At 42.1% G+C, this 23,270-nt stretch overlaps 1 protein-coding gene across 4 annotated transcripts in view; it reads left to right on the top strand.

Moving 5' to 3' along the window:
• Positions 1 to 3,806: 3,806 nt before the first annotated feature.
• CLCC1 (chloride channel CLIC like 1) overlaps positions 3,807 to 23,270 on the top strand; it is a 29,072-nt gene continuing 9,608 nt past the window's right edge. For 3 of the 4 annotated variants that reach the window (XM_059138424.1, XM_059138425.1, XM_059138423.1), the window contains exons 1-7: positions 3,807 to 3,943; positions 5,802 to 5,906; positions 15,194 to 15,334; positions 15,721 to 15,822; positions 19,222 to 19,329; positions 21,310 to 21,531; positions 22,450 to 22,590. In XM_059138424.1, the coding sequence (XP_058994407.1) occupies positions 15,206 to 15,334; positions 15,721 to 15,822; positions 19,222 to 19,329; positions 21,310 to 21,531; positions 22,450 to 22,590 (702 nt within the window). In that variant the 5' untranslated portion in view covers positions 3,807 to 3,943; positions 5,802 to 5,906; positions 15,194 to 15,205. The remainder of the gene's footprint in view (positions 3,944 to 5,801; positions 5,907 to 15,193; positions 15,335 to 15,720; positions 15,823 to 19,221; positions 19,330 to 21,309; positions 21,532 to 22,449; positions 22,591 to 23,270) is intronic. The other variant, XM_059138426.1, reaches the window with a different exon arrangement.

Raw genomic sequence — 23,270 nt, 5'->3', positions numbered from 1 at the left:
ACAGGACAGAACCTGGTGCCCATTCATCTTGAGTATTCTTGGGTAATTAAAAAGAAAAGTATCGGGGCGCCTGGGTGGCTCATTGGGTTAAAGCCTCCGCCTTCGGCTCAGGTCATGATCCCAGGGTCCTGGGATCGAACCCCACATTGGATTCAGCTCAGCAGGGAGCCTGCTTCCTCCTCTCTCTCTGCCTGTCTCTCTATGTACTTGTGATCTCTGTCAGTCAAACAAATAAATAAAATCTTAAAAAAAAAAAAAAAAGTATTTCAGGGTGCCTGGGTGGCTCAGTCGGTCAAGCATCTGCTTTCAGCTCAGGTCATGATCCCAGAGTCTTGGGATCAAGCCTTGCATCAGGTTCCCTGCTCAGCGGGGAGTCTGCTTCTTTCTTTCCCTCTGCCTGTCTCCCCCACCTGCTTGGGCCCTCCCTCACTTTCACTCTCTGTCAAATAAATAAATAAAATCTTTTAAAAAAGAGTATTTTAACCTGTAAGGCTAATGCATCCATTAAGTGCTACAAACTTAATCCGTAAAAAAGGACCTCTAGATTTTATTTTTGTTCAACTATAAATAGTTAGAGGTAAGACCACATTCAAACCCAATCATTTTCCAAAAGGATTTGAAGCAAAATGTCCAATGTGACCTTAAAAATTAGAATGTATCGTTTCTAGCATCTTATGTAGTTGCTTATATCTGACTCACTGAAGTCTGAGATATTCCTTCCTTTGATATCTGCTGCCCACATTCAAGCAGCTAAGTTTCATGAGGACCTCAACATGACCTTTGTATTTTCCACAATGCCCTGAAGGATCTCTGAAGTCCATAGCAGATTCACCCTGAGCTCTAATTCCCTGTCCTCAACAGCCTGTTGAGTCAATAACGGTAATAATGCACACCTGTGTACGAAAACACTCTTCCCTGCTGGTCCAGGGTTGCCAGGTTTAACAATTATAAACACATGGCATGCAATCAAATTTGTATTTCAGACAAACAACAAATAACTTTTGAGTATAAATATGTCCCATTAATCAATGAATGGTTTCTTTTAGTATAATTATGTCCCAAATATTGCATGGGACATAGTTATACTAAAAAAAATATTCAGTGTTCATCTGAAATTCAAATTTAACTGGGCATTTTGTGTTTTGTTTGGCAACCCTATATAAGTCGTACAAAATTGCCAAGTATTTCTGGGAGCCCCCAGTTAGATGTAAGTACTTAGCAGTGGACACTACTATAGCTTCAGCCAATATCACTATCACTGATCTGTTAAATATCACGGAGGAAAGGGAACTGTCACTAGGGTGAATGGGACTGAAGGCACAGGATTAGCTTTGAAGATGATAACGTCTACCGCATTTCCAAGAATAAGGATGACAGAACCTCACGGATAGGAAATAAGGGGTTTTGACCTTCACTGAACTTTCTAGCCTGACAGGAAGCAGCTACATAGATGATACCCTTGGACTATTCCCTGGTTAGCATAGGCTAAAAAAGATATTTTAGGGCGCCTGGGTGGCTCAGTGGGTTAAGCCGCTGCCTTCGGCTCAGGTCATGATCTCAGGGTCCTGGGATCGAGCCCCGCATCAGGCTCTCTGCTCAGCAGGGAGCCTGCTTCCTCCTCTCTCTCTCTGCCTGCCTCTCTGCCTACTTGTGATCTCTCTGTCAAATAAATAAATAAAATCTTAAAAAAAAGATATTTTAGTAATTTCTCAGAAATACCTATTTTTCTACAGATAAATATTGCTTTGAGATGCCAAATAGAGAGTTATGGGAAGTCACTAGACTGGAAAGCAGACCTGGGGGCGATGTTTTGTTTTTATGAGACCCACATTAATGTTTACAACCCATTTATGAATGAGAATTAAACAGATAAGGAAGTTTAGAAACATATCTGATTGTAGTATTTTTTTTTAAGCCTCTAGCTACAGTTATAGTGTGTGAGAATAAAGGGAATGGTCACTGAGAATAAAACATTTGAGCATCTGTAACAATATTTTATGGCGCACTTATAATGTTTGAAATATTAATAAACCACCTTGTATTGTCTCAGTTTAATTTAAACAATGTGATGATTTGATCATTCTTGTGGAATAATGGTTCATAAAAATGCTATTGAAATCTTAAAATATTTGTAAAGCTGCTATTGCCATTGTACCAGTATTTTTTTTTTTTTAAAGATTTACTTATTTATTTGACAGAGATCACAAGTAGGCAGAGAGGCAGGCAGAGAGAGAGGAGGAAGCAGGCTCCTCGCTGAGCAGAGATCTTGATGCGGGGGCTCAATCCCAGGACCCCAAGATCATGATCCCAGCTGAAGGCAGAGGCTTCAACCCACTGAGCCACCCAGGCACCCCTGCCATTGTACCAGTATTAAAATGAGTTCTACCTTGCATCTTTTACTAATTTTTATGACAGGTTTTATATTGTTTTCATTTCAGAATCCTGTAAAGACTATGGCTTCATTAAACTGTTGCTAATCATATTAAAAAATGGCTCAGCCACTGTAGAAAACAGTATGGTGGTTTTCAAAAAAATAGAATTACCATATGACCCAGCAATCCCACTTCTGGACATTTACCCCTCAAGACTGAAATCAGGGTTTGAAGAGGTATTTGCACACTCATGTTCACAGCAACTTTACTCACAATAGCCAAAAGGCGCAAGCAACCAAGAAGCCCGTAAGCAGATCAATGGATAAACAAACTGTGGTACATAATACAATGAAATATTATTCAGCCTTTAGAAAGGAAGGAAATTTTGACAAGTTAGAATAGGGATGAGCCTTGAGAACATTAGGCTAAGTGAAATGAGCCAGCCACAAAAAGACAAATACTTAAGAATCTAGTGAGGTCAAATTAACAGAGATGCAAAATAGAATGGTGGTTGCCAGGGGTCAGGAAGAGGCTGGGCTGGGGTGGGCCGGGAATGATGAGTTGTTGTTTACATGGGTAGAGTGTCAGTTTTGCAGGATAAAATAGTTCTGCAGATGGAAGGTGGTGATAGTTGCACAGTACGCTGTGATGACCCTGAACTGTATACTTAAAAATGGTTAATTAAGGTCATAACGTTTATGTCAGGTATATTTTAATTTTAAAAATTAGTACTAAGCAGCACACACAAGTGTACTGCATTACACACCGAATTTTAACACACTTTTAAATTTGTTGCCAAGAACTCTTGTGTACACTTCTCATTTCCTTCTAGTGTGGAAAATCTCATTTCCTCTCTGGAGAATGTCCTGAAATTGCAAAGCCAGCAGTTAAAGACAAAAGCAAAACGAAATTTATTATTTTCCAACTAAACCAGAGGGCTGCTCTTCCCTGTCGAGTCAATAACGGTAATAATGCACACCTGTGTACAATGCACACCTCCCCAAAATACGACTGGCTTTGTTGTTCATTATACCCTACTTTATTATTTTTTTTAAAGATTTTATTTATTTATCTGACAGACAAGAGATCACAAGTAGGCAGAGAGGCAGGCAGAGAGAGAGGAGGAAGCAGGCTCCCTGCTGAGCAGAGAGCCCGACGCGGGGCTCGATCCCAAGACTCTGAGATCATGACCTGAGCCGAAGGCAGAGGCTTAACCCACTGAGCCACCCGGGCGCTCCTATACCCTACTTTAAATAACTGATGCAAAGGTTACACATTAGGATCTACAAAATAAATCAATACTAAGATTTGTACATACTTGGCTCTGTACAATACTTGGCTTCCAGGTAAGATTTCAGCCCTGGCCTAAAGCAAGACCGCAGAGTCCGGCCCCGCCCCCTCGGCGGGCCAGTCCGTCGCGGGCCCGGGAAGGACGCCCAGCTGCACGCCGAGCGAGTCGATGAGGACGCGCGAGACGCCCCGCGCTCGGCGGTCCCTGCAGGCGCTCGCCATCTTTCCCAGTCGGCGGGTTAGGTGTCTGTCTTTCCCAGACGGAGGCGGAGTACCGATCCGTGAGTCAGCGCGGTCGGGTGTCTCTGTGGCGGGCGCGTTGCGGGTTCGGCCCCGGCGGGTTGGGCGGATGGCGGCGCGGGCGCCGGGGAGCCCGGGGGCGCTGCCCGGGGCGGGGGCCGCGCTCTCGGGGGAGCTGCGGGGGCACTTAGCGGCGCTGCGGGTGCCAGCCTGAGCGGGCGACTGGCCGCCTTATCTTCGGGGGCAGCTGGGCTGCTGTCGCGTTACACGGTTCACAGAGCGGCCTGGGGAGAGGGACAAGCAAGTGCAAAGCCAGACCCGAGCGAACGCTGAATTGTGTGGGCTTTGGTTATTTCGGAAAACTTTACGCAGAATTTGAGCAAACGGCGTCAGCGGAATAGCTCGGTTGGCTGGAGTGAATGTTTTTTTTAAACTCCAAATCTTATATGAATGTAAAAAGTTAGAGATTCAGATTTATGAGTGGGTGGTGAAAAACAAGAAGTATTTTCTCCGTGGCAGTGCCCATGAACGTGTGATCCCCAGTTTAGCGTCATCGTCCTCATCTGGGAAATTGTTAGAGGTGCCCATTCTCCAGTGTCAGAGCTCCGGCTCCCGCAAACTACTCAACACGGAAACGGACGAAATTGGGAACTCCTGGTTGTTGTGCCATGCAACTTCTGGGTTAATATAGAATTTGACTCGTTAGTCTTTCTCATTCACGTGTAATTCATCGAAATCAGATAATTTCTCTGTGCCTGTTTCCACTCAGCTGAGAGTTTGCTTGGAGATCTTTCTTGGTAGCTCTCCACTCAATATACTTGTTTTCCTAATCTGTAAAATGAAGATAACTGTACTACTGCCAAGAGTTTTTGGAGAATTAAATGAATGAATGTATGTAACAGTGTTTGGCACATAGTAATCAAACACTAATGTGTGTGTGTGTGTGTGTGTGTATACACACGCACACACACATATATATAACTAACATATAATGTATTATTTGTTTCAGGGGTACAGGTTCTGTGATTCATCAGCCTTACACAATTCACGGCACTCACCATAGCACATACCCTCCCCAGTGTCCATCACCTAGCCACCCTATCCCTCCCACCCCCCTATTTTTGATATTAGTGTCAAAGCCTGAAGCAGATGAGAAAGGTGATTAAAAAGTAAGAACTAGAGGAGAGATCTTATTACTAACTGCCAAGTAGTAGAGTCACAGATGCCCTCCTTATCCTAACCAATGCGGGATGGTTACTTTTCCTAAACACTTTCAGAATGTTGTCTGTGGGCCAACATCTCTGCCATCACCAGTAGCTGTTAGAAATGCAGAATCTCAGGCCCACGTCGTACTTAATCAGAAGCTGTTTTTTAACAAGATCCCTGGCAGGTTTAGATGCAGTTTTATCTGGAGGAAGTATGAGATCAGCTGTAAGAATTCTCAAGGAGTTCCAGCCTTTAATCAGTGACCAAGGGATTTTGTCAGGAGACTTGAATTTGAAGCTGTTCCACTTCTGCCTCACCTCCTGATCTTCCATCATTTCTTCAGCTCCTAGTCCTGGATAAGTTTTGCTTCTGCTGATCATTATTGGAAAAAGTAGTGAGCCTAATAACATGACTGTGAAAGTCATAGTCAAAACTCAGCTGCTTGAAAAGTTTTTTTTTTTTTAAAGATTTTATTTATTTATTTGACAGACAGAGATCACAAGTAGGCAGAGAGGCAGGCAGAGAGAGGAGGAAGCAGGCTCCCTGCTGAGCAGAGAGCCTGATGTGGGGCTTGATCCCAGAACCCTGGGATCACGACCTGAATTGAAGGCAGAGGCTTAACCCATTGAGCCACTCAGGCGCCCCTTGCTTGAAAAGTTTTTGATTCATCTCCTTTTGTATAATGCTCCCTAGGGAACTGTTTTCCGTGATCTCCATTCCCACGTGGCAACTTACCTGACACACAGTGACACTCCTGGCTTTCCAGTGGAACATTTCACCATCTTCTTGATACTGGTGGTAAGGTGAACTTTGACAGCTTCTCTTCTTTTTGCTTTAGAACCTTTCTTTCCAACCCTCCTTATTCATTTCTGTTTTGACGGAATGTAAAACCTTGTTGCCTCTGGAAAGCCTTTTCTGTAGCCTTGATTTCATATGCTGCCATCTTCTCCAAGCTTCTGCTCAGTTCAGAGACTCCCTTTACCAACTTAGTTCTTCACTGCTTAAAATTAGGCTTCTCCCTGTCAATGGACTAAGCTATCCAGTGGCTTTCTCCTGCACCAGACTTAATTTTTTTCAGCTTCTCTAAACTGTTGTTGACTAATGCCTCTTTCAAATGAAGCACCTCTTGGTTTCTATACACTGCATTTTTTACCTTTTGTTCTGCTCTCATTAGTCTTAACTGCCTTCTCTTGGGTTTCAGTCTTCTCAAGGCTTTATTCCTTAGTTGAACACCCCCTCCCCCCCAATATTCAGTCATCCAGTATTTCACTCTCTAGAGCTCAACAGGGATCCTAGGATACTTTTCCCACCGTTATTACTGCTTAGTATTTTGGTTTTACTTTTGGCGGGGGGGTTCCTTTTTTTTTTTTTTTAACTTAAATTCAATTAATTAACATATAGAGTATTACTAGTTTCAGAGGTAGAGTTGAGTGATTCATCAGTTGCATAGAACACCCAGAGCTCATTCCATCAAGTGTCCCCTTAATGCTTGTCACTCAGTTACCCCATTCCCACATCCCCATCATCCAATTCTCTTTCCCAACCCCCGAACACCCTCCTCCCCTCCAGCAACCCTCAGTTTGTTTCCTATGCTTAAGAGTCTCTTATGGTTTGTCTTGCTCTCTGATTTCATCTTGTTTTATTTTTCCCTGGTTTATTTCTTTTAGTAACCAGAATCATGCTGTATGTATTATTCTTTGATGTGCTTGTTGGAGATATTCTCAGCCTAGCACACTCCTTTTATCCATTATATATTCCACAGAATTAGTATCACTGTTTGGGTTGCTTCATTCTGCTGTTACAATTATGCCAACTTTTATGCACAAACTTGAGCATAGGGTCTAGAATTTGAGGGGAAGAGTGCCAGTTTGAGCCCTTGGCAGTCTGAGCTTAAGGCATGTTGACTTGGCATTGAGCAGGTGACAGGCCATACATGCTGACTTGGGCAGGAGGGCGGTTGGACTGTGAATTTGGGACCCACAGGCTAATGGTATATTTGACAAGGACATGGCTAGTTTTGCTTTTAACTTTTGTTTTCTGGGAAACTGTGTCTCTTCTATTCTAAATGAAAGCCTCCCTAAATAGAGTATTCTTAGCTGTAGATTTTTTCCTTTTAGCAGTTGGAATTTGTCATGCTGCTCCCTTCTGATGTGCAGAGTTTCTGGTGAAAAACCCACCGATAGCCATCTGGGGTTTCCCTTGTATGTCACTGCTTTCCTTTCTCTTGCTGCTTTTTAAAATTCTCTCTTTATCACTGCTTTTGGCCATCTTATTTTCTTTGTGTCTTGGTGCAGAACTCTTTAGGTTGGTTTTGTTGGGGACTCTCTGTGCCTTCTGGGTCTGGATTTCTCCTTCCTTCCCCAGATTCAGGAAGTTTTTAGTTATTATTTCTTCAGACAAATCTTCTGCCCTCTTTTCTTGCTCTTCACCTTCTGGAATCCCTATCATGCAACTGTTAGGCTTGACAGTGTTGCTAAGTTCCCTGGGTCTGTTCTCATTTTGTGTGTTTTTTTCCCCTCTCATCTGCTCAGCTTGATTACTTCCTATTACTCTGTCCTTCAGATTGCTGGTCTGTCCTTCTACTTCCTCTTGTTTGGTATTTATTCCAGGTGGTCTACTTTTATTTCCACTTAGTGAGTCCAGTAGCTCTAATTGGTTCTTTTTTACATACCCTATCTCTTGGTGGAGGGTCCTGCACTCTTTTCTCAAGTTCAGTGAGTATCATTATGAGCATTACTTTAAATTCTCTGTCAGATGTATTTCTTATCTCTACTGGACATAGACCTTTTGGTGTGATTTTGTTCTGCTCATTCATTTGAGACGTACTCCTCTGTCTCTTCATTTTATCTATTACTGTGTCCGTTTCTTTGTGTTGGGAGAGTTAGCTATGTCTCCTGCATTTGAAGTAGTGGCATTATGAAGAAGAGGTCCTGCAGTGCATTGTCTCCTTTCACCAGAAAATAGTGCTTCAGGGGTGTCTCTTATGTGTGTTGCTACAGGGGTGTCCTGCCATCATGGCAAAGCTGTGTTTCCCTTCAGTCCAGTCTGTGATGGCTCTTTGCCTGTTGTGGGTAGAGTCTGGTGCCTGTGTTGTTAGTGGACTGGTCCAGGGCTGCCTTGGAGTTGAGTTGAGTAGGACCAGGTGTTTGCCAGAGATAAAGTAGCACCAAACTGCAGGGTGCTTTCCCTGCATTGTGCCCTGAGAAGCTTTTGTTGGTGGGTGGGGCCTGCAGTTAAACCAGCTGCTTGCCCCCAGACCAACTGGGGTCGCAGTCAGACTGGTGTGTGTGGTTATTTTCCCCTCCCTGGAGCAGGATTCACTTTGGAGAAGTGCTGGCCCTTGTCTGGGCTGCTTGCACGCTGTCAGCCTTTGGCACTGCTTTGATGGCATCTTACCAAAAGCAGTGGGAGGGGGTGGGTCTGCTTCACTGTTGCCTCTTGCCTATGTCAGGCTGTGGAGAGTCTGTTCTGCCAGCTTTCCAGTTGTTTTCTGGGTTATTTATCTGGTTTTACATTTTTAAACAATAAAGGTTCTGAGGTTTGGGTTTTTTTTTTTTTTTTACTGTCAGTAGTTGACTTCATTTATCAATATACTTAACCAGTTCCTTTGCTCATCATTGTATCTTTTATTCACACCTTTTCTTGTTGAGTTTAAACTTCTTTAATATGTCAAGAGTCTATGGGATGGAGACTTTCTTAGTCTTTTTATGTCTGAAGAAATCTGTAAGTTTGCTATGGCTGCCATAACAAAATGCCATAGACTGATGTCTTAAACAACAGAAATTTATTTTTGTTGTTTAAGATTCTGGAGGGAAAAGATTCTGGAGTCTGGAAATCCAAGATGAAAGTGTCAGCAGAGTTGGTTTCTTCTGAGGCCTCTCTCAGCTTGTAGATGGCTGCCTTCTCCTTTCTCACACCATCTGCCTTCTCACACCGTCTTTTCTCTGTCCTGTGTCCTAATTTCTTCTTATAAGGACAGCAGTCATATTGGATTAGGGCCCATGCTGATGACCTCATTATAACTTAATTACCTCTTTAGAGACACTGTCTCAAAGTACAGTCATATGCTGGGGAACTGGAGTTTAGGACTTCAACATGTGGATTCTGGAGGAATACACTTCAGACCATAACAATATCTCAATTAGTCTTTCCCATTTAAAAAAAAAAACCCTTTTGTAAAATGTGAAATATATATACAGAAAAGTGTATAAAATATAAATGTTCATCTTAGCAAATTATTAAAAAGGACACATCTTTGTGTCTACCTTCTAGATTAAGAAATAGAACACTGTCGGTATCCCAGAAACCTTCCAGAGCTTTTTCCCTCACCTCATTCTTGATCTCAGAGGGAAAGATTTCACTTTTTACCATCAGGTATAGTGTTTGCCTGTAGTATTCTATCTGGCAAGTTTTTCTTTATTCCTGGTTTGTTAAGTGTTTTAGTCATGAATAATTTATCCTGTTTCACTCTTAATTTTGGGGGCCTTCTCTTTTTCTTCTTAATTTTACTATGTGTTTATCAATTTTTTTAGTCATTTCAAAGAATTAACTTTTGGTTTTTATCTTCTCTATTACAAGTTTGTGTCCTAATTTATTATTTTTTACTCCTGTTTATTTTTGATTGAATCCTTTAAGGGGTTCTTTTTCAGGCCTGAGGTAGTTTCCTGCATTGTGTGCACTGATCTGTGCCTTGCTAAAGGCTCAAGGGGCACTGTTCTCAGACCAGTTCTGCGATGCAGACTGGATGTCCTACAGTTCAGTTCTGACATTGTGTACCCAAGGTAGTACAGACCCTCACAAGTTAAGGACACAGTCCTATACAAGACTGCCTCCATGACAGACATACATCTTAGGGGCCACCTGCACTTGTGACCTACTGCTATAAATTATGGGGATCCCACAACCCTGTCAGGTTGGATAATTCACTAGAATGACTTACTGGAAGAACTCCCTGAACAATTTTATTGGAAAGAATATAGATTGAGATCAACCAAATGAAGAGACACACAGGACAAAGTCTGTGGGGGAGGATGTGGAGTTTCTGTGTCCTCTCTTCATATAATCCAGGCATGTCACTTTTCTGGCACATCCGTGTGTCAACAGTCAGCTCCTCTGAGTCTCAGTGTCCAGAGTTTTTATTGGGGTTTCAGTATGTGGGCATGACTGATTAAATCATTGGCTGCATGATTGAACTTAGTGACCTCTTTCCTTCCTTCCCCTGAGGTTGGATAGTTGAAAGTTACAAGAAAGTTCCAACACTCTAATCACGTGCCTGGTCTTTCTGATGACCATCCGCCACTTGAAGCTTTTTTGGGGTCCAGCAAAGTCACATCAATGTCACCTCATTGCAGTAGACACTGCTGTCACTCAGGAAATTCCTAGGGTATTTGAAGAAACTGTCTTCATTTGTCTGGATGTCTTTTGGCACCTTTCTCTTGCCTCAGTCCCCCCAGAATCTCAGTTGTTTTCACAGTGGCTTTCTGGGCTCTGCCTGAGGTTTCTCTTCCTATGCAGTGGCCTAGAAACTATTAAGGCAGTAACCTAGGGCAATGGAAAGGCTGTCTGTGTTTGTTTCCCATTTTTCAAAGACCATTATGCTTGTTTGCCTGGTGTTCAGTGTCTTGAAAACTTGTTTCGTAGACTTTGTGCAGAGATTTTGGTTGTTCAGGCAGGAGGGTACACCTGGCCCCTGTTACTTCATTTTGACCTGGTGTAGGAGCCCTGGGAGTGCTTTGAGCATGGAGTTACTACGTCATCTTGACCTTCCTGCTGTTCTTTGAATGCTTCAGATTTTCTTCCCGCTCTGATCTTTATGCTTGCTGCATCTGCACTCTGGATGTTCTTTTGCCAAGTCTTCCTAAGGTAGCTGCTGCTTACTTGTCTGCTTAAATGTTGTGGTCATCTGCAGCTGTGTGACAAACCACCTCAAAGTTTAGAGGCTTTAAACAACGATTTTATTATTTTTCTTGATTCTGTGGGCTTATGGGCCTTGACTGGACTCATCGGCATAGTTCTTTTATTCCACGTCATTTTGGCTGGGTCCTAAGTCTGTCCAACCATGGGATTGGACTGGGACCACCATGATGGTTCATTCACATGGCTGGCATTGGTGTTGGCTGCCAGCTGTAAGCTAAGTGTGCCCTCTGCACATGGCCTCTCCATGTAGCCAGGCCTTTTCACGGCATGGCAGCAGAGATAAAAAAGCAGGTGTTCAAAAGTGAGGTAGAAGCAGCTAAACCTCATGTAGGCCAAGCCACACCTAGAACCAAAACAACATCATTTCTACCACAATATTTTGGCTAAATATTGTGAACCGATGTAAAACCTTTACTCTCAAGAAGATTGTGACAGAAACTTTATCACGTTTATGGAACAGGAATTGCATTCTGTTTGAACTGGGCAAGAGCATATGACTGAGCACCTTGGTGATGTGTCTGTATTTTTTTAACAAAAATTGGACACTCTGAAAAAGGGACTTCCCTAGCAACTAACATACCTAGAAAACAATGAATTATAAATTGTAATATCTTCCAGTTATAATTCTTGGTAGACAGCTGATGTATCTTATACTTCTTCCTTTTTCTTTCTTTTTTTTTTTTTCTCTCGAAGGTTTTATTTATTTATTTGACAGATAGAGATCACAAGTAGGCAGAGAGGCAGGCAGAGAGAGAGAGGAGGAAGCAGGCTCCCTGCCAAGCAGAGAGCCCGATGTGGGGCTCAATCTCAGGACCCTGGGATCATGACCCGAGCCAAAGGCAGAGGCTTTAACCCACTGAGCCATCCAGGTGCCCTCCCTTCCTCCTTTTTCTTATAAAAACCCCTAACTTTCTCCTTGCAGTGGGCCACAATTTGGGTTGCTTCCCGAATTATAATTCTAAATGTTTTTATTTTATTTCAGGTTTTCCTCTTTTCATGACCCGTGATTTCACAGGGTCAGCCCAGATGCAGAGGAGGGCAAATAAACTCCATCTCTCGATGGGTGATGGAATTTTGGTTATCTTTAATCTCAGGCCTTCCCTAAAATACTCAACATTGCCTAATCCATCCTGCCACTATCCTGCTTTATTTTTTTCATAGGATGTATCATTATTTGAAATGATACTTATTTTTTTTTGTCAACTTATTATTCCACCGCATTCCCGGGCCCCATGTGCCCCTCCCCTCCATGTAGCTTCTTAAAACCTGGGCTAGTTTCCTGGTATCCCCATCACCTAAGATAGTGCCCAATATCCAGTAGGTGTTTAGTAGATTTTGAACAAATGAAAGCTGAGCTTTTCCCCAAAACCGTGTTCTCATTCTGAATTTCTTTGAAATTAGTGATAACACCTTTTTGTTGTTGCCTTACGGGCACTCAGTGGTTGAGGGCTGAAGAACTAATCTTTAGAACGCTCTTCAGCCTCCTTGTAGGACTCTACCAAGTCCAGTTTTTCCCTCATTCTGTACACTTACTGCTGCTTTTCTCTTCCCCAGATGTGGCTCCCATGCGTTTATAGCTACTGGTAGCAGATGAGGTTGGCTGTGGGCCTTGTCGCCCAAGCCTACCTTGTCATCTAACCATCTTCTGGCCCCAGCACGTCCATCCTGAGTTTATGGTTTCGAGGGTTCACTTCGCTCCTCTGCCTCCCTCATCTCGCCCTCTTCGCGTTTACCCCCGCTTCTCTATCTCCACCCCTGTTCTTCCATGAAGTGATGTCAGTTTCCCCCAGTAGGATGAGCTTGCTTCACCCTTTGAACCTCTAAAACCCTGTGACTGCTTGTGTGGCTTTGACCATTTGCATTTGCTGCTTAACAAAATTTTGTTGAATGCCTCTCATGTACCAGCCGCTGTTCTAGGTCTTGGGCATGGAGAAGTGGAGCAGGCAAAAAGGAGAGTCCTCAGGGGGGGTGAATTCCGATGGGAGTAAGAGGTTACTTCCCCCTGGAAAAGTCCGCATCGTAGCGTTGTGGTTTTTTGTCCTTGCTGTGTATTGGAGCCACCTGAGGGGCTTTAAAAATCTCAGCACCTGGAGCCCAGTCTTGGAGATTCTGATTGGATTGATCTGGAATGTGGCCGGAAGATTGAGATTTTTAGAAGCTCTCCAGGTGTTTCCAATGCTCAGCCAAGAGCGATAGCCATTGTGCCAGTGAAGAGCCTGATCAATACTGACCAGTAGGGGGCGCCTGGGTGGCTCAGTGGATTAAGCCGCTGCCTTCAGCTCAGGTCATGATCTCAGGGTCCTGGGATCGAGCCCCACGTCTGGCTCTCTGCTCTGCAAGGAGCCTGCTTCCCCCTCTGTCTCTGCCTACCTCTCTGCCTACTTGTGATCTTGCTCTCTGTCAAATAAAAAATAAATAAAATCTTAAAAAAAAAAAAAAATACTGACCAGTATGTTGCTCTTTTCATTGTGAGTTGTGCTGGAAGAGTAAGCAGAGCACACTGGGAGCACAGAGGAGGAGTGTGTGGTACAGCCTTTTCTTTTTACAGCTAGACTCTAAACCCAGGGCTTTCTGACTTGGGAATTCCCTTACCAGATTTTTACTCATATTAAGTATAAGACAGGCTGTCCAAAAGAACTTTCTGTGATGATGGAAATATTCTGTAGCTGCCTTGTCTGCTGTCTACTGTGGTGGCCACTAGCCCCACGTGGGTGTTGAGCACTTGAAATGCAGATAGTGTGAATGAGGAACTGAACTTTTTTATTTTATTTAATTTTAATTAGTTTAAATTTAAATATCCACATAAGCTTTCTGGCTACTACCCTGGACAGTGTCAAATAAAGGTGGTATTAAGTTTTGAAATGATTTGACAGTGTTTCTGCAGAGGCTTAGATGAAACAAGTTATTTTCTATGAATGGTTTGGGAGTTCAGTCACCTTGGTTTTTTTTTTTTTTTTTTTTTTTTTAAGATTTTATTTATTCATTTGACAGATCACAAGTAGGCAGAGAGGCAGGCATAGAGAGAGAGGAAGGGAAGCAGGCTCCCCGCTGAGCAGAGAGCCCGACGTGGGGCTCCATCCCAGGACCCTGAGATCATGACCTGAGCCAAAGGCAGAGGCTTTAACCCACTGAGCCACCCAGGTGCCCCGTCACCTTGTTTGAATGTTAATCTTCTACATTTCTTATTTTCCATGTGTTTAAAAAAAGAATTTGAGAGGAAGAGGTTTTGGTTAAATACATCTTCTTTTTTAAAGCAGTTGTACTGGGTGCCTAGGTGGCTCAGTGGGTTAAAGCCTCTGCCTTTGGCTCAGGTCATGATCCCAGGGTCCTGGGATAGAGCCCCACATCGGGCTTTCTGCTCAGTGGGGAGCATGCTTCCCTTCCTCTCTCTCTTTGCCTGCCTCTCTGCCTACTTGTGATCTCTGTCAAATAAATAAAATCTTTAAAAAAAAAAAAAAGCAGTTGTACTGGGCAGTGATTCACATACTGTTTACTCATTTAAAGAGCACAGTTCAGTGGTTTTTAGTATATTCACAGGTACACGCAAACATCACCACAGTTTTAGATCATTGTTCATCACCTCAAAAAGAAATCCTGTGCCATTTAACTACCAGCCCAGAACTGAGCACTTGCTAATCTACCGTTGTCAATGTAGATTTGCCTGTTCTGGACATTTCATATTGGTGGGACCCTCTACTGTGTGGTCTTTCACAACACAGTGTTCTCGAGGTTTGTCCGTGTTGTAGCCCGCGGTAATACTTCATCCCTTTTTATGTCTGGAGTCTCCCATTGTGCCGAAATGCCACAGTTTAGTTACCTGTCCATTGAGAGACATTTGAATCATTTCTGCTTTTTGGCTGTTGTGAATAATGTTGGTTGTAAACATTAGCACAAAGTTTTTGTGTGGATATGTGTTTTCATTCCTTGGGTATAAACCAAGGAATGGAATTGTGAATCATATGAAAAGTTCCTATTTTCTTTTTGTCTCAGTGCAGATATGTGTGTATGTGTTGAAATGTGAATACCATTTTACTGAGTATTTTTATTTCAGTTATTATTCAGAAAGAAAACTTTATCTTAGCACTAGAAGGAAGTAGATAGTTTTTATTACAAGACCATTTCTTCTAAAAATAATTATATTTCATTATGTCTATTAAAATTTTTTTTAGCTTTCATGCAGGATGCTGTATTCTCTGCTCCTTTGTGAGTGTCTGTGGCTAATAACTGGTTATGCTCATGACGATGACTGGATTGACCCCACAGACATGCTTAACTATGATGCTGCTTCGGGAACAATGAGAAAATCTCAGGTATTAAAAAAAAAATGCGTGTGTGTAAGATCTTATTGGTCCTGTCATGGAAATAGTCTACTTCTGTTACTCACAGAGCTTCCAGAGTCAAGAGTCATGTATCAATGACTAGCAGCCATGTAGACTATCTCCCTGGGTCTTAGTCCAAGATGATTTCAGCCCCACCTGCTTATTTCTGTGTTGAATATGAATGTAAAGCCTGCCAAGCTGCCAACTAACTTGATTTTAGTTCTTAGCTAGTAAATTTGAGACTTTTTTGGGCTGTTCAACACAGATGAAGAATATGACAAAGTCATAAGATGATGAAGTCAAAATTTAGTTTTCATTAACTTTAGGTTATTTTCATAACTGAACTATGAAGAAATAAAATCTCTCTTTTGCTTTAGGTAAAATATGGTGTATCAGAGAAAAAAGAAGTCAGTCCCGACTTGTCACATGGTGATGAATTGTTGGAATGTCATAGCAAACTTGATTCTTTAACTCATAAGGTTTGAACTTTTTTTAATTCATGAATTTTATGCTTACAGTATATTGCTCTGTTTCGTGTCTTTCCTAACATTGTATGTGTTTCTATGTATGTACTGCACAATTTATGTATAATTTTTTCTTTAGTTACTCTAGCTTTGTCTTCTTTTTCATTACTCTGGCCTTGCCTTTTTTTGTTTGTTTGTTTTTAAGTACTCTTATTTTCCTGTAATAACATTTATCTCACCATGTTATAATTACTTCTTTACCATACTGAACATTTCTTGGGACAAGGGATATATTTATATATTTTTAAAGATTTTATTTATTTGAGAGAGAGAGAAATAGTGAGAAGAGAGCATGAGCAGGGAGAAGAGGGAGAAGCAGGCTTCCCACTGAGCAGGGAGCCTGACAGGGGCTCGATCCCAGGACCCTGGATCATGACCTGAGCCAAAGACAGACGTTTAACCGACTGAGCCAGCCAGGTGCCCCAGGGACAAGGAATATGTTCTATTTGTTTTTGATTTTCTGTCACCTTTCACAGTGCTGGGTCACAATAGACTCATGACAAAGGCAACCCATGAAATGTAAGAATTACTCTTGCAAATATAAGGGATTATTATAATTTAGAATCTGGTAGCTATTCCTTCATTTATCCAATATTTTTATTTGTGTGGCTGAAATGGAGTTTATGAGAAAGGAAATTTTAAAACAAGATTTTTAAGGGGTTTGAATATATGCTGTGGAGTGGGAACTGGCCTCTTGGCTATGGAGGCCATCAGCTGGTGGCCCAGTGGAAGGGGGTCGCTGAAGGAGAGGGTAGCAGAGGTCCAGCAATGCCCAGTGTTCCAACTGAGGCCGTGACAGGTGTTGAAGAGGAAAATGTTAGATTTCTCCAAGGTGGAATAGGTAAATTTGGGTAGCTGAGGGAGGAGAGAAGAGGGATAGAGTGGAGGAGGGAGGTTTCCAGCGTGAGAGACTGGGAGAACATGTGAGCAGAGATACAGAGATCTCAATTCCAGATCTGTCAGTGCTGCTGTGGTTCTTATTGGGTGTGAATGCTGTCTCATTTGATAAATTTTGCCTCAGTTTAACTGTGTTTTGTAGTATCATGAGCTTGATGAGCTTGTTTGGCTGCACACTAGGAAATACAGAACTTTTCCACTCCATTCTTTGCATCTTGGGCTTAGCATGTAAAAATATGATTGATAAAATGGAGTCTCGAGTCCTTGTTTTATAAAACATTCTCATGGCGCCTGGGTGATGCAGTTAATTGATTTCCACTCAGGTTGTGATTTCAGGGTCGTGAGATCTAGCCCCGTGTCAGGCTCCATGCTCAATATGGAGTCTGCTTGAGACTCCCTCTTCCTCTGCCCACCCACAAAATAAATAAGTCTTAAAAGAAAACAAACAGGGGCGCCTGGGTGGTTCAGTGGGTTAAGCCGCTGCCTTCGGCTCGGGTCGTGATCTCAGGGTCCTGGGATCGAGCCCCGCATCGGGCTCTCTGCTCTGCAGGGAGCCTGCTGCCCTCTCTCTCTCTCTCTGCCTCTCTGCCTACTTGTGATCTCTGTCTGTCAAATAAATAAATAAAATCTTTAAAAAAAAAAAAAAAAAAGAAAACAAACAAACAAACAATGGGTGCCTAGGTGGCTCAGTTGATTGGGCGACTGCCTTTGGCTCAGGTCATGATCCTGGAGTCCTGGGATCGAGTCCTGCATTGGGCTCCCAGCTCCATGGGGAGTCTGCTTCTCCCTCTGACCTTCTCCCCTCTCATGCTGGCTCTCTCTCACTCAAATAAATAAATAAAATCTAAAAAAAAAAAAAAAAAAAGAAAAAAAATCCCACACAAAACATTCTCTTAACTGAGCTATCCTGGGTAGCTCAGTTGGTTAAACATTTGACTCTTGATTCCAGCTCAGGTCATGATCCTCAGGGTGGTGAGATTGAGCCCCATGAGGGGCTCCGTGCTGAGTGTGGAGCCTGTTTAAGATTCACCTCTCCTGGGACGCCTGGGTGGCTCAGTTGGTTAAGCAGCTGCCTTCGGCTCAGGTCATGATCCCAGCGTCCTGGGATCGAGTCCCACATTGGGCTCCTTGCTCCGCAGGGAGCCTGCTTCTCCCTCTTACTCTGCCTTCCACTCTGTCTGCCTGTGCTCGCTCTCGCTCTCTCTCTCTCTGACAAATAAATAAATAAAATCTTAAAAAAAAAAAAAAAAAAGATTCACCTCTCCTTTTGCCCACCCCCCACCTCCTGCTTGTACTTTCTCTCTCAGAAATTCTCTTAAAGAGAAATCTGAAAAGGTTTGTAAACCTTGCCTGCATGTGGAGGAAACTGCCATGTGACTTTTCAAGGGTCCTTCTCTCCTAAGTCTGTGTGTGACTTGTTGTCATGTTCATCATCTGAAGCCTATTTCAAATGCTAACTCAACTTGTGGTTCACACTCAGTTAGAAAATAAAAGTTGGTTATCACAGGTTCCAAGGCAGTTCTAAGGTAATTTGCATCTAAGATATGAACTGCCCTCACTCAGTGACTTGACCACTGTGGTGTTTGTAGAACTCAGTTCAGAGGAAATCTGAAGGATGAATTATGTGCGGAGGGTTGCCATGCTCAGATACTCTGGAGAAGCCGTGTTTCTGCCTTCCTGAAGTGTGGCCTGTAGAGTTGGGCGTGCTCAGTCGTTGACAGGAAAAATTAGTAAAAGACCAAAAGTAATACACACGTTCAGGAAACTCCTTGATGTGCCCTTCATTTCATCTTCTGGCTTCATCTTTTATGTTTCTCTATCTCTGTTTTTTCTTTCTTCCTTCCCTTTCTTCTTCCTTTTATTCCTTTGCTCACTGAATCATTGCTTTGGGATTGGGAAGAGGCAGATTGTCCCAGATAATCTTCTCATCTGCATCTCTGCCCCTTGCTTCATGATCTTCAGCTTTAAAATTGCTGAAAGTGAGGGGCGCCTGGGTGGCTCAGTTGGTTAAGCTTCCAACTCTTCATTTCAGTTCAGGGCACGATCTCAGAGTTGGGAGATCCAAGCCCACATCTGGCTCCGCTCTCAGAGCAGAGTGTGCTTGATATGGTCTCTCTCACTCCCTTTGCCCCTCCTGCTTGTGCGTGTGCTCACTCTCTCTCCCCCTCTCAAATAGATCAGTCTTTTAAAAAAAATTGCTGAAAGTCATCAGAAGAACTGCCATTTGGGGCTAAGTGCTGGACATATGTTCCTCATTTGTTACCTACTTGCCCTTTGCAAAGAGAACCCACAGAAGGTAGGAAGTTCTGTATTTTCATATAAGTGATAACGGATATGAAAGTGATATCCTTACTTTGATATTGATGGGGCCGCTAGGCTAGAAACTTGACCCTTAGGTGAAACCCCTTATGTGAAACTTGGATGCTGTCTAATGTTGAATTTATTCTGTAATTACAGATCGATGAGTGTGAGAAGAAGAAGAAGGAAGACTATGAAAGTCAAAGCAATCCTGTTTTTAGGAGATACTTACATAAGATTTTGATTGAAGCCAGAAAGCTTGGACTTGTGAGTGTTGGTGGAATATTAATTACTGTGGTAGATATTTTAATTATTAATTGCAGATGTGGGGAGGTACCTTAAATTTGTTGTTTGATTTTTACTAAACAGTTGGAAATTTAATACTTTTGTGAGTTGGCAAGGAAATTCTATGCTAACCACTTGCACACTTTCTTGTTCATATGATAAAAGATCGTTCTATGCTGAGAAAAGAACAGTGTTTTTAAGTAGGTCCTCCACCCACCTGGAAGCTTTTTACTGTGGCAAGGGCTCCTTCATAGAATTGCATATCATGTGCGTATTGTCCATAATTAATGTTAAGATTCCATTTTTTTTAGAGTTCTTGTTTTCACTCCGAGGAGTCCAAACATCAAGAAAACTTAAGGGGAAGGAATGTTAGATAAATATTTAATAATCCCATCTTGTTTTTGAAGTGGAAAAGCAGATGTTCTCATACATGCATCCTTGTAGTCAAGTCTTATCAGTGTGTGTGGGGTGAGGATACAGATCGAGCCTGAAAAGTCCTATGACGGAGGTAATCGGCATGGAGCTCAAGGTTTTTTTGTTTTGCTTTTTTTAGTTCAAGGTTTTTTAGATCTAGTAATGGATGACTGCTTTTTCACGTTAGTGATGACTTGTGTTGTTACATGACACTTTTTTTCCTGACTTTATATTTGCTTTTATATAAGTATCTGTATTTACTCTTGTGAAAGAGAAACATTTTGCTTAACAGTTAATGAATGTAAAATGTTCATAGTGATATTGCTAACCTGAACTCACGTTAATAAAGATAGTTATAAATATCATGTTTGTTCATGGAAACTCCAGTTTATTTGCCTGCTTTCTGAGTTTTTTTTTTTTTTTTTTTTTTTTTAAGATTCTATTTATTTACTTGACAGAGATCAGAAGTAGGCAGAGAGGAGAGAGGCAGGCAGAGAGAGAGAGAGGGGAGGAAGCAGGCTCCCTGCTGAGCAGAGAGCCCGATGCGGGGCTGGATCCCAGGACCCTGGGACCATGACCCAAGCCAAAGGCAGAGGCCTTAACTTACTGAGCCACCCAGGTGCCCCTTTTTGAGATCCTTTTTAAAAAAAATTTGTGTTATTGTATTTTAGGGTACTTGAAAATAAAGTTAGCAAATGGAAAGTCGTAAATGAATCAAAATAAGCAGTTGATGCTCATTATTTGTGGATTCCGTATTTGTGAATTTACGTACTTGCTAACCTTTTGTAATCTCAGAGTCAGTACTTGCAGAGCATTTGTGCGCCTCTCGGACACACACAAAGCAGCAAAGCATATGCGATGTCTGGTGTGCCCAGTCCTAGCTGAGGCTGAGCAAGGCTTTGTTCTGTCTTCTGTTTTCAGCTCTCAGACTGTAAACAAGTACTTCTTTATGGTTTATTTAGTGCTTCATATTTCACACTTTTGTTGATGTTATTTGGATGCTTAACTACCAGGAGTAGTGTGGTCTAGTGTCTCTGAGCTGTGAGAAGGCTAGGATGTGCCTACCAGGGAAAATACTCCTGTTAGATAAGCTTTTTTTTTGGGCAGGAGTTACGGTGTTGTTTGCTCTGCATTCAGGGTTAATCAAAAGTATTAAATAAGGTATCTTTAAGTAGAAACACATAAAAGGGTTGTGTATTGACTGGCTGATGAAAATGTCTTGGTAGAAACACAACCCTGTATTTCCTGTAGGAGCCATAGCTCAGGTATTCGTTAACTAGTGTCCGAGGTGACGTCCTAGAACAAACTGTTGCCAATAGTAAGAATCAACTGTATTTTGGTAAAATGCAAAGTATCTTATTTGCATAGAGTTTTATAATTTTTGAAATGGTTTTCACATGTATGATCTCTCGTCATTATGTGAGACAAATAGGTGGATAATATTACTCCTATTTTATACAAGTGAAATACAAACCACAAATGTATTTAGTTCCAAATCGGCTTTTGTCTTGAAGTGTTTCTCTTTTCTGTTTTTTGGGGGAAATACAGCCTGAAGAAAACCAAGATGATATGCATTATGATGCTGAGATTATTCTAAAAAGACAAACCTTGTTAGAAATACAGAAGTTTCTCAGTGGAGAGGATTGGAAACCAGGAGCCTTGGATGATGCACTAAGTGATATTTTAATTAATTTTAAGCTTCATGATTTTGAAACATGGAAGTGGCGATTTGAAGACTCCTTTGGAGTGGATCCATATAATGTGTTGATGGTAAGATGGGACAAGGGGGACATAAGTAACAGCTCATTTAAAAAAATGCTTTAAAAACTCCACCATAGAACTCTCTTACACTGTTGGTGGTAATGCAAGCTGGTGCAGCCACTCTGGGAAACAGTGTGGAGGTTCCTCAAGAAATTGAAAAATAGAGCTACCCTATGACCCAGCAAACTACTGGGTATTTACTCCAAAGATACAAATGTAGTGATCCGAAGGGGCACCTGCACCCTAATGTCTATAGCAGCAGTGTCCACAGTAACCAAACTGTGGAAAGAGTCCAGATGTCATCAGCTGAAGAATGGATAAAGAAGATGTGGTATATATAATGGAATATTATTCAGTCATCAAAAAAAAGAAGTCTTGCCATTTGCAATGATGTGGCTGGAACTAGAAGGTGTTTTGTTAAGTGAAATAACAAGCCAGTCAGAAAGACAATTATCATATGATCTCGCTGATATGTGGAATTTAAGATACAAAAGACAGGATCATAGGGGAAGAGAGGAAAAAAATAAAAAACATAATCAGAGAGGGAGGCAAACCACATAAGAGACTCTTAACCAGGAAACAGGCAGGGTTGCTGGAGGGGAGAAGGGGGGGATGGGCATTAAGGAGGACATGTGATGAAATGAGCACTGGGTGTTCTGTGCAACTGATGAATCACTGACCTCTACCTCTGAAACTAATAATACACTGTATGTTAATTGAATTTAAATAAAAAAGAAGCCCCTCTGCTGTAATCACGTTAAGAACCCGGATGAAGACACTTGTCTGTTGCCACCTCTGTGGCCGAGTGTGGCACAGATGATGTTGCATATTTGAGGCCAGTTCTTTGTTTTTGCTGATGATTATCATTTTTCAGCTGGGAGGGTGGCTTAGCAGTAACCCTGTTCTCTGCTTCTTTCTGTTTTCGAGGTGCTTCTGTGTCTGCTCTGTATTGTGGGATTAGTAGCTACCGAGCTGTGGACGTATGTACATTGGTACACCCAGCTGAGACGTGTGTTATTCATCAGTTTCCTCGTCAGTTTGGGATGGAATTGGATGTATTTATATAAGGTATCAAATAGGTGGAGCATTTTCATGTTTTTCACTGTTACTTCATAATAACAGAAGACTGCAGTGCCTGACTTAAAGTGTCCGCAGTGATTGGAGATGGGGCGGGGGGTGGGGGTGCTGGCAGCTGCTCTCCTGTCTCTGGTGTTCTGGGTTCCTGACCGGTTTGGGGCAGGCCTGATTCGTAACCCAGTTTCTGACGGGTGGCATCTGGGTGGCTAAATTGGAATAGAGCTAGGTAGATGCATTTTTAAGAATTTTGTGTAGGTAGTATAGAGTATGTCCTTTTATTCTTTGCCAGAAAGGATATCAAAATGTTATTTTTTAAAAGCTAGGTTATTTTCTGAATATGAAAGTGGTATGTTGATGGTAGACAATTTAGAATAAATAAAAAGTTATACAGAGAAGTTTGATTTTTTAAAAAAAATTTTTATTAAAAAAATATTGAAGATTTGTATTTATTTTATTTTATTTTATTTATTTGACTGCGAGAGAGGGAACACAAGAAGGGGGAGTGGGAGAGGGAGAAGCAGGGTTCCACAGAGTGGGGAGCTCAACATAGGGCTCAATCCCAGGACCCTGGGATCATGACCTGAGTTGAAGGCAGACACTTAATGACTGAGCCACCTAGGTGCCCCTTGATTTTTTTTTTTTAAACTGAGAATTAATTAGCAAGTGTGAGC

Source organism: Mustela lutreola, chromosome 10, assembly GCF_030435805.1.
Source record: "Mustela lutreola isolate mMusLut2 chromosome 10, mMusLut2.pri, whole genome shotgun sequence".
Lineage (NCBI taxonomy): Eukaryota > Metazoa > Chordata > Mammalia > Carnivora > Mustelidae > Mustela > Mustela lutreola.
The sequence above is the reverse complement of the archived record's forward strand: the minus strand, read 5'-3'. Positions and strand labels throughout refer to the sequence as shown.